Source organism: Tenebrio molitor, chromosome 9 (assembly GCF_963966145.1).
Source record: "Tenebrio molitor chromosome 9, icTenMoli1.1, whole genome shotgun sequence".
NCBI classification, from domain to species: domain Eukaryota; kingdom Metazoa; phylum Arthropoda; class Insecta; order Coleoptera; family Tenebrionidae; genus Tenebrio; species Tenebrio molitor.
This window is the reverse complement of record NC_091054.1, coordinates 18,749,576-18,764,010: the sequence shown is the minus strand read 5'-3', so window position 1 is coordinate 18,764,010 and position 14,435 is coordinate 18,749,576. Positions and strand designations below refer to the sequence as shown.

The following is a 14,435-nucleotide window of genomic DNA, read 5'->3' as shown; positions in this document are numbered from 1 at the left end:
ACGAGTCACAGTTGAAATTAGATGCAAGCTTTGACAGAAAATAAATGATGTCGATCAAGTACGATGGAAAAGAAGATAAATATGTGATTAATAATTTCGATGGGTTAGTTGAAGCAAGAAACAAAAATTATTACTTGTTGTTTGTACTAAAGCGTGTAATGGTCGCTTTGAATCGTGTGTGGAGTTTAAAAGAACACGAAAAATCAATTTATTGAATAACAATTTGAAGGTGTTGATCGAGATAGGGTGTAAGTTCCTGCAGATGAACCTTCCGGAGGTGTAGAAGTCTGAAAGATGTATCTTTTTTTATTTTGTTGTAGTTCAAGAAGTGGGTTAACGTGTTGTACTGATTGTATACGTGAAAAGCAGATTTTTTGTCTCAATGTATAATAAATAAATTAAAAAAAAAATAAGATACGGTGAAGAAATATGAGCATCAATTTCTTCAGACAACGTTTTTAGATGTAATTTACATTCTATTGTCACTCTGAAATGTATAACTGAAAAGATCTTGAGTGACTAGGAAGATAATTTTCACTTTAACAGAGTATACAGGTGTCCCAAAATTCGGATAAAATTAGGATAACTCAACGGTATGCTGTTAGATGCTAGGAGATTATGAGAAAAAAAAAATTTAATCCACATCCTTTAGAAGCTTTAAGTTTCATCTTTGACTATTGAAAATGATTTTTGATGACTATTTTTATAACCTAATGGAACAACAATTTTGAGTGATAAATTACTGTGCTATTTGCTGCGTTTTCAAGAAGTTACTTTGTGTTGATTTCAGCTGAAAAAACATCGCATCTGAATTCGTAGTACGTAAAGGACTCAAAATCAAAATTGTTTACAATGTAACGGGCCTTCAAATAAATTAGAATTAGAGCAACCTATGGAAATTCGATTGTTTGCAACGTTTTTCCAGCGTAGAAAATGACACAAGAAACGTCTGACATTTTAACGAAATAAAATTAGGTTAGAAAATATTTTTAATTTTTGTAGTCCATTCTCCCTATTCCCCCTCCACGGATTATGACAATATGAAATTGGGAAAAAGCTTACTATGTAACCTGTGTAACTCCGGAGAATAATTGGTTACCTACAAAAATTACTTTACACTGTTAACAGAGTTAGAATGTCGCCTACGCCTACTCTAAATATATATTTATTTGAAGGCCCGATACAATGTTATACTGTGATTGCCAAAGAAAACTTGCTCAGATATCGTCCTGTTAATTGAAGATTTAGCTTAGTTTTCCTTGCCTTTTGCATTTGAAGTTCATCCTTATTAAGTTATTATACTCGTAGTAGTAGGACGCCATATTTGGAACTCATTATAAAATAAGCCGATTGCCTCTTACAATGGTTTATGGCTTGTCGGTAAAGATCTCGTAAATACTACCTGATTTCGGTCGCATTGGCATGCTCCGAACGTTTGTAGCTTGATGATCCGTACTCGAAATTTTGTAATGTGTACCAATCATTTTAATTCTTTCGATAACAAATTAACTACTGGATTTTCCGGGCCCTTCTAGATCTAGGTTGTTACCTAGGATCACTAATTACCCCCAAATAATGGTGAAAATAGGTATAACATTTTAAGAGAGAATACTTTTAACTGTGGCAGCAAGCAGTAAGCATCTATATAAAGCATATTATTCAAAAATGTTTGTCTTTTTACATTGTGTCTAGTTATTTACATTGTGTTTTTTATTATCAAAAATGACATTTATGATTTATTTCGCAAAAATTGCAGAGCACAAATGCGTTGAAGACCCCCAGTATGAAATGTTCAAATACGGCCCATTTCTGAACCTTCAATAATTTGAGTAATTTATGACGGCCGACAGCAAAGGGTTGTCCCAATCGTTCCAACCCTCATAAAAGTATTAGTACCTTATAAAAACCTGTATAAGTCGTTCCAAATATCGTTTCCGACTACTATAATCGTATTTGTTATTTTTATTCTTTTTTCTATAGTTCTGAGAATGTGGACATGCAACTGGTGCTTGAAAATTGCCTTCGTTACACAGAGATCAGCTAGTACAAAATTTTGAAGATTTTCTCTGATTTTTGTGTTTCATTTATGTGTTTAAGTGCTTTGATGCATCTGTGTTATTACTGACAATACAATTAACATTAAGAAAATAATTTTGCTTGACTGTTCTCTCTTATTTCACGAATATAACATATAAAAACGTCAATATTTTCGAGAATAAAAGAGATGGAATTTTTTTCTTATTTATCAATTTCTCTTCATAGTCGTATAAAAAGTATAATATTCTGCTCACGCCTGCGGCTCGTGACACAAAATCATCCTCACGAGTACTAGCCATCATTATCCGCTCATTGAATAATAGGTATATCTACTATTATTTAATTTCGATTCTTGAAAAAGGTTTGGGTCTAGTTCAAAACAATCTACCAGACTGGAAATATTCTCAGAAGAATTTATAATTTCTAACCATGTACAATATTTTTTACAAATACCTAATTTTCGCTCATTTCATCAAGAAACCAATTTCACTATCTAGCTTCCAATGCGGATTTTGTTTACCACATTGGATAGATAACATATCAAAAATAGAAAATTATATTCGACAATAGACTGTCTTGTGCAACTCATATAACAATCTACTATTATGAACGCAAGTGAATGAAAAAACCTGTGCATTTACTAACGGACGCCAAAAAATTTTTGTGTGCAACTCGTTAGCAAAGTATCTTTTTTTTTACTCGGCGGATTTGCGCACTCGCTTAGCTCTTGCGGCAAATTTTCCTTCTCGTAAAAAAAGTATTACTTTCCTCACTTGTTAACATAAATAACAGTGAAAAATTAAGGTAATGCATGAAGTACATAATATTTTTGTTTTACAATACAAACATTTCCGATAATAATGCGGAATCTGGAAAAGTGCCCCGAATGCTTGCAGCGTTTCCACTTTGAATGGCAAGGGAAATCCTCTCGAAAAGGAACGTCGGTTTCCGATGACATGGATCAAATCGATGTCTTCTTTGCACCAAGGGCCTAAGGTTTCAAAGGCTAAACCTTTAAAAATGTAATTTGACGAAATAATTGAACTATTAGTTAATGATTAATTAATAAATAACTATTAATCCAATTTAGAAACGTTTTATAAACTGCAAAAATCCTCTTTGCTGGGAACTAGTGGAAATAATGATATCCAAAATTATTATCTTTATAGTGATCTCTCTATGGAAGTCACATCGTGTTCGTTTTGTTGCAAATTTTTGGATAGTTACCCGATATTCAGATCAATACCCACCCAAAGAGGAATACTCTGCTGCTGTAATAATCACAATCGCATTTTTTTCTCCACAAATTCCATAACAACCAAATAAACATTGTTTTTAAAAGTGCATCAAAGTATTTGCCTGTGGTTTTCTATTTTTTGAATATTTACCAACCCCGTTCCGCCGTGAAAAGTGTGATTTATGATGATCTTGCAGACCGAACAGTTCACCCTGCTATGGATCCTGCTGATAGTAATAGTCGCCGGAAACGTAGGCGTCTTATGCACACTCCACTGTGGCAGATCCAGAAAAAGTCGAATGAATTATTTCATAACTCATCTCGCGTTCGCAGGTTGGAAAATGCGCCAATCCGATAAACATCCCGATTAATTTTCCACTTTGTAGATCTATGTGTGGGTCTGATTAACGTTTTGACAGACATCGTGTGGAAGATAACCGTGGCGTGGTACGCCGGCAACGTAGCCTGCAAAGTGATCCGCTTCTGGACGGTGGGCCACCCCCAAAATCGCCATCCCCGATTCACATTTCTCTATTTCAGGGAGTCGTGACGTACGCCTCCACCTACGTGTTGGTGGCTCTGAGCATAGACCGCTACGACGCCATCCGCCACCCGATGAAGTTCTCGGGGAGTTGTAAGTACAGCTGCCGTCTCTGTTTTTCCTTATCTTCGATGTGTACTTTCAAGGCAACCCTTAGATTCGAGTGTAATGTGTTAATGTTTTTCCAGGGAAACGTGCGAAATGTCTAATATCGACCGCGTGGTTCTTCAGCGTACTGTTTTCGGTACCGATGTTGGTTCTGTACGAGGAGAACACGATTAAGAACAAAGTGCAGTGTTGGATCGAGCTGAAAGAGCCGTGGAAGTGGCAGCTGTACATGACGTTGGTGTCGGTAACCCTTTTTTTCATTCCAGCGGCCATTATTGCCACCTGTTATGCAGTCATTATTGTTACCATTTGGTCCAAGAACGCCAAAGGTTTTATCAAAAATCCAAAGACGACCAACGGGTCGGACAACTCGAGGAGGGCCAGTTCTAGGGGTTTGATACCCAGGGCCAAGGTTAAGACGGTCAAGATCACGTTCGTCATAGTGAGCGGTCAGTACCAAAGATACAAACAAGTGAAACATTTGGGCTTTTACTGAATTTGACACAAAAATATTTATTTTAGTTAATTCAAACAAACTTAGAGTACTACATATCTTGGTTTCAGTACCATTTACGAATCATTCTGACAGAAACCTATAGATTGATTTTAACACATGAACTCTAAGAAGTATTTTGTTTAAATTATTTGTTTTATTCAGATTTTTGAAGGAAGAATTTATACTACTACCTTGGTTGTTAAAATAATTTCTATGAAATATTTCATTTCATTGGAAAAGGAACTAGGAGGAGGTACTCTCTTGGTTCTAGTCTATTTTTTTTTGCCAAGAACCCGTACCTATTGAATTTAGTGAAACCTTTTGAAAGTAGTATCTAAAAAAAAACTTCTTTCCAGTTTTCATCATCTGTTGGAGCCCTTACATCATTTTTGATTTGCTGCAAGTTTTTGAGCAAATACCAAGCACGCAGACCAACATGGCCATAGCCACATTCGTACAAAGTTTGGCTCCACTGAACTCGGCAGCTAACCCAGTCATCTACTTCCTGTTTTCTACGCATTTCTGCCGAACACTGTGGTCAGTATGGTGTAAAAAATTCTTTGTAATAACTATTTATTATACAAGTGTCTTATAAGGTAAATAAGTCACGAGTGTAATACATAGTTTTATCCAACACCTCCTTCTGTAACAGTTCTTATTCTTTTTGGTGTGCAATAAACTGTTTAATTATGGGTTCATAAGTCCACTGAATTATAAAAACAGTTTAATTATGGGTTCATAAGCCCACTAGTGTTTTATAGACCTCATAATATATTCAAAATCGGCATTATTATGACTTCATAATAAACAGGTGTTGGATAAAATATTAAATGCATGCCACAGGAATCGCGTCTAATATGTTTATATTTTTTTAAAAAATATCGTTGCACAATCACTCACACTGTGTACGTACGTAAAATCCTTCGGATTAACGATGATTAATGTGCTGCACTCGAGGAAAATCAAAAACTATTTGTTATCGTTGTTTGCTCTTTAAAAAATATTTGCACTTAAGCGATAACATCGGACAAATGAATTTACATTAAACCTATTTCATTATATTTATTAACAACACATGACTTGTTAAAATATTTGCCGAAGAGTTTGGGTTTTATTATTTTTAATTAACTCGATTGTTTTCCCAACTTACTTCCATTAGACCTGTTTGTTCGGATTTTATTTATTATTTAAGCCATTAAAACACGAACCATTTTTCAATGTCAATGCCAGGCACACCCTTACGCTCCATTAACAGAAATTTTCTCCAGGAAAAACAAAAAAATATATATATAGAGTACAAATCATTTTTTCAACTGAGATTTAGACCTCGCGAAATATTTGGAAAGCTTTTTCTTTTTTTTTAAATAATGAAAATGTAAAATATTTTGCTCAGTTTATTACGACTTTAATGTACTTATACCTATATACTTCTATTTGACAATAGTTATTTGTATCACAAGGCTAGAAAATCTCATTTTGCTAGTGCGAGTACGGTTTGTGGGCAGAGGCGTCAACCGAGGCGCCACAAGTGGCAGCACTCGCAAAACATTGTCTAGCCGTGTAATACACAAAACTTTTTCGACCGACGATTTATTTAAAGCAAAATATAATAATTTTTGTTAAAATATTACCCGATAAGGAATTTATTTTTCTTCCATTCGCAACATAAAAGATCCAAGAAGCGACTGTGACACCACAAAAGTCAATCAATTCTTCAAAGATTCAAAACCGTCGTCGTCCTCTCTGTTATTCCTAACCTGTCGCCAGTTGTCCATTAGGGTTGTCAACCTGGTGGCCGTCTGCCCGTAAGTCTGATGATCCCCTCGGCCTCTACTGATTCGACTTCTGCTGTACACAACGTACAGCTTGCGATGATGGATACAAATTTACCCAACATCAATATTTCACACTTAAAAATTGTACAAAAATTCCAAATAACATTGACACTCAGTGCCACTAACCTAAAATCTTTCATTAAGAATTCCTGTTTCGATTTCTTGCCAAGGCACGCATATGCCATTTTCAAGACGCTTTAGATGAAATCAGTATTTTCTAGACGGAGGCCGAAAAAGATTTGATAATACATACTCTCTTGGTTTCAATAAAAAAAAACTTTTTCTATTCCAAATTTCAAATATTCTCACATGCACGTTAACCAAAAAATTTTGTTTTCTATTTTAAAGCAACAACAACTGTGAAGAATCTAATTTAATTTTTATTACTTGTACATATTTACATAAGGTAAATATTTACTAGAAATTTGTACGAGAAGATTCCCCTTCGAACGATCAAAAGTGCCTACGTATTTAAACATAAGTAAATTTTAATTTTGCCGTAGTTTACCACAATTTTAATGTATTTACATTTGATGAAATAATATTTGTAAATTATGTAAGAAAGAACTTACGGTAAGACTGTCAAACTACTGTTGTGATTCCAGGTCAAAGAATTTTTCTCAACACTTTAGCAAAACTTAATTGTAGTTGTGTATTCACCTTTGATCAAATGATTTATTGTCTTATTTAAAAAAACTTTTTGAAAAATCAGTAGAGTTGTTGGATTCTCTCATGGGCTGTGACCTTGGAAATATCTGCGCGAAAGCGGAGCGATAAAGCAGTGAAAAATCTGTAAATGAAAACTGAAAACGTTGTCTACTTTACATGCAAATAGACAAGAGAGAGAGATGACACTAACGTAACGAATGACAATGTTTTCCGGTCAGTTTGTAGCGCCCGATATTCGTCGTTTGCGCAGATATGACTCATAGCCCACGAGAAAATCCAAGACCTCTACTACCCTACTGGCTCTATATCTTGACATTTTTATGTTTTAATAATCATTTTTAAATTATTCAATTTAGTGAGATTCCTTTGAAAAAGTGCTTGATAATATTACCTTGCCAATTTTAAAATCCTTTGCGATTCTAATGTTTGCCTTTCATAAAATAATTTTTTGAATTAACTTATTTAAATTAAAAGTTTGAAGAAATAGCTCACGGTATAGTCCAATTTTTACTCTTTTGAGGTGACGTCAGGATTTCCTTCCTCGCTTTCTCTTTATTGAAACGACAGAAACAGAAAAAAACAATAAAAAAGGCACGTTTATTTATTGATGGTCACTTTGAGGTTATTTTATGCTCCTGTCAATTTGACAATTTTTAATTTCTTTCACTTATTACATTGATTACAAACATAACCTTTCGAAGCAATTGTCAACAAATTTGACACATTTATAGTGATTTATGATCAATTCAAATTTGTTTCTGATCCTAGCTCAAACATACGTAAAGCTACTAGATAATGACGTCATCGCAAAAGGGTAAAAATTGGACTATACTACTATGGCGAGCATGGAATTTCGGGCAGCAATTTACATGTCATTTAAAAAAACCCAATGTAGTCTAAGCTTTATTGTCATAAATGTCATAATAATTAATTTTGACGGAACTTCAAAATAAACTGACACAATTATGCACAATTATTTTACATTTTAGTTATTGAGTTCCAAAGTTTAATAAAAAAGACGGTTTAGTTCTCAGAAAATCACATCTAAGCAATTGCAGCTTTTCAGAATTGATGAATGCAATTTGCAAAATGATATGAGACAATAGTTGATATTAAAATGAGGTTATTAATACGTCTAGCACCTAAAGCCTATTTCACATTTTATATCAGTCAAATTTCAAGTCTGCCCGAAATTCCGTGCTCCCAATAGTACATTCAAAAGTGATAATTATTATAATTTTCAGGTTAATTAAAAAAAAAATGTTTTTTCTATTTTAAAGGATGGACTCTTAACAATTTTATTTTATTACCTGTACATATTTTAATACAGTAAATATTTACTAGAAATATATACGAAAAGATTTTTCTTCGAAACGATCAAAAGTGCCTACGTAGATCTCATTTAAATATAAGCATATTTTAATAAACTGAAACTTGTTCCACAAACATCTAAAGCTTCTTAAAATAAATTGTTGCTAAATATATTAACGGCGTAGTTATAAAAAATATTTTTTGGAGGCCAGAAGAATATTTTGCAAGTGCTTGTCAAATCAAATCTCCAAAAATGCAATATACGAATAAGTGTAGTTCGCAGTTTCGGTAAATTTTTTTAATAAATTTTTGATTTTATTTATATGAAAATTATGGCATTAAAAGACAAACAGTTTCTACAGACCAAGACATGTGCCAACTGGGGACAGAATAAAATATATAAAACCGCAAAAAATAAACTGGTGGAAACAAACAACGGCCAAGTTTTTGTTTGAGCTGTCAGCGACATCAACACCAACTACGATTGGGTCTCGTGTCACAAAATACCATTAATAAAATTGCTAGATAGTGTCAGCAGAGTGGTAGTTACTTTGTCAATTTGGCGTAATTAATTAAATGCAAATTTTGAACAGTCGCACTTAATACCAGTTCGTTTGCAGAAAGTGAGAACTGAGATTTGGTACCGAAAAAGTAATAAAAACTCCGAGATAAACACGCTTTGATTCAAATTAAGTCTGACTGGCATCACTAACAAGAATACAAATTAGAGAGCGGGACGGAGCTGGAAAATAAGTCGAATCTTCCCTTTGAAAGTAAAACATCTAATCTGTCCCAGAGACAGCGCCATTAAGAACAAAATAAAAATGGGACTCGGCAAATTTGTAATAAATGTGTTTGCGAACTGTCAAACAGTTTCCAACTGGGCCCAACTAAATTGAAATAATATTGATCGAGTTCGGGCCTCCATTTTAAATGAAATTAATTCTGAACTAGGTTGACTTATTTTGGGCTCGAGCGACACAAGCTGATAAAACTATAAACCCCACGAACGTCACTGTCACAAGTTGTTTAAAAGTGTGGGCGCGGGGGTGGCAGACGAACAAATTATTTTTCCGATAAGATCTCTGCCTACATCCGTTGTAATCATTTTGGAGGTACACCTACCGGTTTGTTTTCTACGGCTTCGACTTAATTACATTTTGTATTCCTTTCGGGAAGAAAGCAAAGACTGGTGAATGAATTTCTAAAAATACAAACGACCCGAACGGCCCCGAAAATAATCATAATTTAATCGGGATGAATCTAGAGAACAGGATCGATACGTCGAACTCGACTATTTGTTACGGGGCCTTCAACAAGTTTCAATTAATTTAAAGTGGAGATTTGGGGAAAAGTTTACGGCGCTAGTGAACATTATGTTGTCGGGGGTTGACGTTGATCGACGGGGGAGGCAGGATTGAGTAGCGGAACGGTTTTGGAAGACTTTTTGAACAACACTCGAACAAAGGAAAGAAATTGTTTCGTATTAGAACATATTGCATTGCATTATAATCTGGCTAGATTAAGGAAGTTTGGATGGGTCGCGTCTCCGAGGGAAATTCTCGTGTAAATAAACTTTTCTCCTGTGATTTTCTTGTTTTATAAGTTTGTTGCTGGACGGAAAAGTGCGTTCGATAAGGGTTAGCAAAAAAATGGTGGCGGATTTTTCATCCGTCTGTTGGCTAACAAAGTAATAACTCAAATAAAAAAAAATCAGTCAAAACATTTTTTTCTTACAATTCGGACAAGATAAAGCTTACGAGCGTCGAATGGACAACGTTGTTGAAATTAATCGTCGAAAATGCTTGGAAAATTCAATAAAATAATCGATTTAAAAAATAATATCTCTGTATGTTTGTACAGAGTGTCTACAAATGAATGTGGGATCCTCGTAGGCGTTGAAAGTTTGCCAACTCTTTCATCAGAAATCGAATAATGTTAGTATGATCTACGATATGCAACCTCCCAGAACGGAAGAATATGACTGAGTACAAAAAATTGCAGAAATCAGAAGAAACCAGATCATGAATTTTTGGCACGGGAAAAAAAGGGGAGAAATAAATGGTGTAGTTTGGCAGAGCAAAAAACTCGTCTAGAATTTGTTCTCATTAAATATTAGTAACGATAAGCCCGAGTATCGGTTAACTGTCGGGTCAGTGATAAAAATGAAGATAATACTAAAAAGTATAAATAGCAGAAACTTAAGTTTGAGGAGTAAAAGAGAAAAATATTTAGTAAAAGGAATTTTACTCGTATGATGTCTATTAAAATATTAAAAGAAAAATTACGTGGAATCGTGTAAAAAGTGAACGTATAAAAATAAATGATGAAATGTTAAAGAAAATAGTGCTTTCAAAGGAATCATCATTACTTGAGAGAAATATTCGGAATGATAAATAAATCCGGCCTCGATGCCGTGCTGTTTTTATAATAACTTCAATACTTCACAGATACATTACTAGCTTTAGCATTATTTGTAAATCGTTTATGTGTGCATATTTAGAGAATAACGATCGTCTAAAAACACGATTTCAATATTATTTGGACCTTTTTCATAACTAAAGAGCAATTTCAAGCACTGAATTTCGATTCGGAAATGTTTTACCCCGCCAAATCAGAAAAATCATTGTAAGAAAGAACGTTCCGAATCGAAATTGTGAGATTTAAATTCCTGTTTACTTTGTTAATGAAAATATCCCAATTACTACTTATAGTGGAAACGCTGCAAGCATTCGGGGCACTTTCCAGATTCCGCATTATTATCGGAAATTTTTGCATTGTAAATTAAAAATGTTATGTAATTATGTTTATTAAATTTAATTCCTTTTTCTTATAATATATTATGTTATGAGGAGCAAAAATGAAGTTTTATGTGCTGCGGCTGGTAGATTGGCTGCCGAACGCAGTGAGGCAGACAAACCAGCCAAAGCACATAAAACCATTTTTGCTCCGAATAACATACAGGGTATTAGTAAATGGTTGTGAATAAATTTCAGGGCGAATTCCTTACGAAAAATGTGGCTTAAAATCTAAATAAAGTTTTTCCTTAAAATGAGTAGTTTTCTCAAAAAAAGAAAATGTAGTCCACTGTTGGAGAATTTCTCTAATTAGTTCATTTGTCTGCCTAAAATCGCATTAGTTTTGAATTTTTTTTTTTTTATTGAAGTTTCAACTTTAATTTTTTTCTTGAAACCATTATTTCGCAGTATGTATTTCAAAAAAAAAACGGATATACCAGAATACATTTGTTTTTATTTTTTTATTTTTTTGAGAAAACTACTCATTTTAACGAAAAACTTTATTTAGGTTTTAAGCCACATTTTTCATAAGGAATTCACCCCGAAATTTATTCCCAACCATTTACTAACACCCTGTATACTATTTTATCTTCAAACGCAATAAAACCATAAGATAAAATGGTACCTAATTTAATACCATATATGTACAAATCTTATTCAATTATGAATTGAATTTTTTTGGAAAAGAAGTTAAAAAAATATGGTGTGGTGAGAACCTCCAGATAAAGTGAAAAAAGTTATTATTCTTCAAAAAGGAAACATAGAAACATTAAAATACAGGGTTATTATAAATTACTGTCCCATCGCAGTTGGCACTGAAAACCATACAAATGTTGGATGTGCCGCAGCCTCGTAACATGAGACAGACTAGTAGACAGATTTCTGGCGGTAAAAACTACTAGTCTAACTTATGTTATGAGTAGGCTTCGGCGGAAAATAGTTGGCGCTGCCCACCAGTCCACTCCAGCGTCGCACCGCTATCTTTTTCGCTGCAAGCGTAAACCGTGGATCGAACGCGCTGCACTGGATCGTTATGGTGGGAGGTATTCTGCGATGGGACAATCATTTATAATAACCCTGTCTATCAAAAATAATATTGGACCTAATATAGAACCTTCAGGATTTCACGAACAACGAAACAATCAGCTGACGAATTACCATTTGACATTATTTTATATACATATATGTACCACCAGTTAAATACGAAACAATCATAAAATTCTGCTTAGAAAGAGAATTGTAAAAGTTATACACAAGTAAAATTTTTACCAAAATCCAAAAACGAAGCTGCATCATGTAAAAGCCGTATTTTGAAAACGATTTGACCACAAAAGATAAAATGTCATAATTGATTAACTTGAAAAGAAATGAAAGAAAAATAATTATTTCCTTTATTGATCGTTTTTCAAAATTTTTAGATTATATTGTGAGCACTTGACATAGACCCGGAATCATTGAATGTCTGCTTTTTTGAAAACAGGTAAACATGTTATTCTAACAATTAAGAAAGACAAAGTAAACAGCTCTGTTGTGACTCTAACCAAAATGATTTTTGCCAATCCCATTTTTCTCATTTTTCAAACTGCAACTAACGAATTATTTACAAAGTGTACGTTTTTCATAATGGCTGTTAGATTCAGTCCGTAGAGATTTGCACAAAAATGTACAATTCCAGCCTTTGCATTTTAACATTTTCCAGGTCCTTGCCACCATTTCGATGGTTATTCAAGAAGAAGAAGAGAAGAAACGGAGACTCCACGACGAATACGCAGAGCAGCTCTCTATCAGAATTCTTAACCAATACTCATAAAAGAAGAATCGAGAAAACTTCCACAACCATCAATGCCCATGCAGTATTAATCCATTAAAGAAGAGAATTTATTTATGATGAAATGAATGTATTTATTTTGTATTTCAGCTTCAAATTATATTATATCTAATTGTAATAATAATAATAATGAAACCAAACTGTCCATTCTCATTTTCACACCGTCGTACTGAACTGAGTCAAGATCACCATCAAAGTGACCAAAGACCCCAACATCTAAAAATATCAATTTAAAAAATATATTTTCAACGTGTTTGGAAACTACCGAAAAGAACTGCTTCAAGTCCAGCACGTAGAGTCCCATCGCGGTGAAAACCACGTTGTGGTGGATCAGCTTGAGTGAACACTTGTCGATTCTGTTCTGGTTAAATTTACACATTTTCCTGCTCAATTTCGAGTACCAGACCGCCTTGAAACGGTTGGACTCGCGCTGGGTGCTCTGGCAAGACCACATGATGGCAAAAAGGAGGCTTTCTTGAATGATGGTGTGGCTCAAGGCCAGCGCGATCAAGAATCGCGGGCAGCTGTCGCAAGGCCACAGGATGACCAAGTGGTAGATCTCGTAGATGGTCCAAACGAAATAAATCAAAATGGTGAGTAACAACTGACGTCCGAACAGCTTGTTGATCTTCTTGCAGACGAAGACCAAGTCCAAGTAAATGTAGAAAATCGAAACCAAATGGTCTGACGAGAGGAGGAGCTCGCTCAATTTGCGAAAGTTGTCTCGGATTATCTTCAAAAAACTGATACAGATGCAGGAGCTTATGAAGATCATGAACTTTGACAAGGTGTAGCCGAAGGTGAGGACAACAGCTTCGTCAACTTTGTAGCAAACGAAATACACGATGAACAAGTAAAGAAAAGAGCAAAAGATTAGAATCAACTGTACGAGAATCGTATAATTTCCTGGATCGTCGGTGCGTTTGTTCAAATTAACTTCGATGCTGGAAAGGGTCATTATCAACTTGGCATATTTGGTCCTGTTCAAAAAACCTACAATCTGCACCTCGAGTATTGCAATAACGAGAGGAAAACTGCAAAAGACAAAGACCATGTTCTTAAGACTCATGTTACTTTCCAACGTGTCGTAACAATTCTTCACGATGCAAGCCACGATAATCGAGTCCAGGAGGACCACCCTTGCGAAATAATACTTCTTTCTTAGCTTGAAAACCGGTTTGTTCTTCGAAGTGTCCATATTTAGGGGAAACAAACATATCCAATGGCTGATTTTCACAAGAATCTTCATGTTTGTTACGTTTGCCATAACGGTGCGACCCGAATCACCGAACTTCATTCAATAACGTGTTTGAACAAGTTCATTTATTATTAAGACGCAAATTGTTTGTTTACTCCAGTGTTCGACATTTAAATGATATGAGGATAATAAATATTGTTGCTTTTGATATGTGAGTGGTCTGTAAAGATTTTATCGCTTAAGGAAGCCAAAGTCGAACAACGAAAAATCAATTCAAACAAAAAACCCACAACCACGAATTCTTCAGTCGAGTTCGAAACGTGGTTCATCTCATTTTGCATTTGCATTTTTTTAGGCACCTTTAATAAAAAAAGTAA

General features: G+C 34.5%; 2 protein-coding genes across 2 annotated transcripts in view; one reads left to right on the top strand and one right to left on the bottom strand.

The window, feature by feature from the left end:
• CCAP-R (Crustacean cardioactive peptide receptor) overlaps positions 1 to 13,000 on the top strand; it is a 27,166-nt gene extending 14,166 nt beyond the window's left edge. The window contains exons 2-7 of the mRNA XM_069058382.1: positions 3,472 to 3,607; positions 3,661 to 3,764; positions 3,815 to 3,908; positions 4,004 to 4,372; positions 4,776 to 4,956; positions 12,732 to 13,000. Of these exons, the coding sequence (XP_068914483.1) occupies positions 3,472 to 3,607; positions 3,661 to 3,764; positions 3,815 to 3,908; positions 4,004 to 4,372; positions 4,776 to 4,956; positions 12,732 to 12,900 (1,053 nt within the window). The 3' untranslated portion in view covers positions 12,901 to 13,000. The remainder of the gene's footprint in view (positions 1 to 3,471; positions 3,608 to 3,660; positions 3,765 to 3,814; positions 3,909 to 4,003; positions 4,373 to 4,775; positions 4,957 to 12,731) is intronic.
• Positions 12,932 to 14,435, bottom strand: LOC138138444 (uncharacterized). The gene is made up of 2 exons (XM_069058383.1): positions 13,126 to 14,435; positions 12,932 to 13,076 (listed from the first exon to the last, which is right to left on the bottom strand). Exons 1-2 carry the CDS (start codon positions 14,155 to 14,157, stop codon positions 13,017 to 13,019), a joined length of 1,092 nt encoding a protein of 363 aa, XP_068914484.1. The 5' UTR covers positions 14,158 to 14,435; the 3' UTR covers positions 12,932 to 13,016.

What these genes read in the sequence shown, in the direction of transcription:
- LOC138138444 (XM_069058383.1), bottom strand. Translation starts at nt 14,157, where the DNA reads ATGAAGTTCGGTGATTCGGGTCGCACCGTTATGGCAAACGTAACAAAC. An exon ending in ACTTGAAGCAGTTCTTTTCG is followed by an intron (nt 13,077 to 13,125) that starts GTAGTTTCCAAA and finishes TGATATTTTTAG; the next exon opens with ATGTTGGGGTCTTTGGTCAC.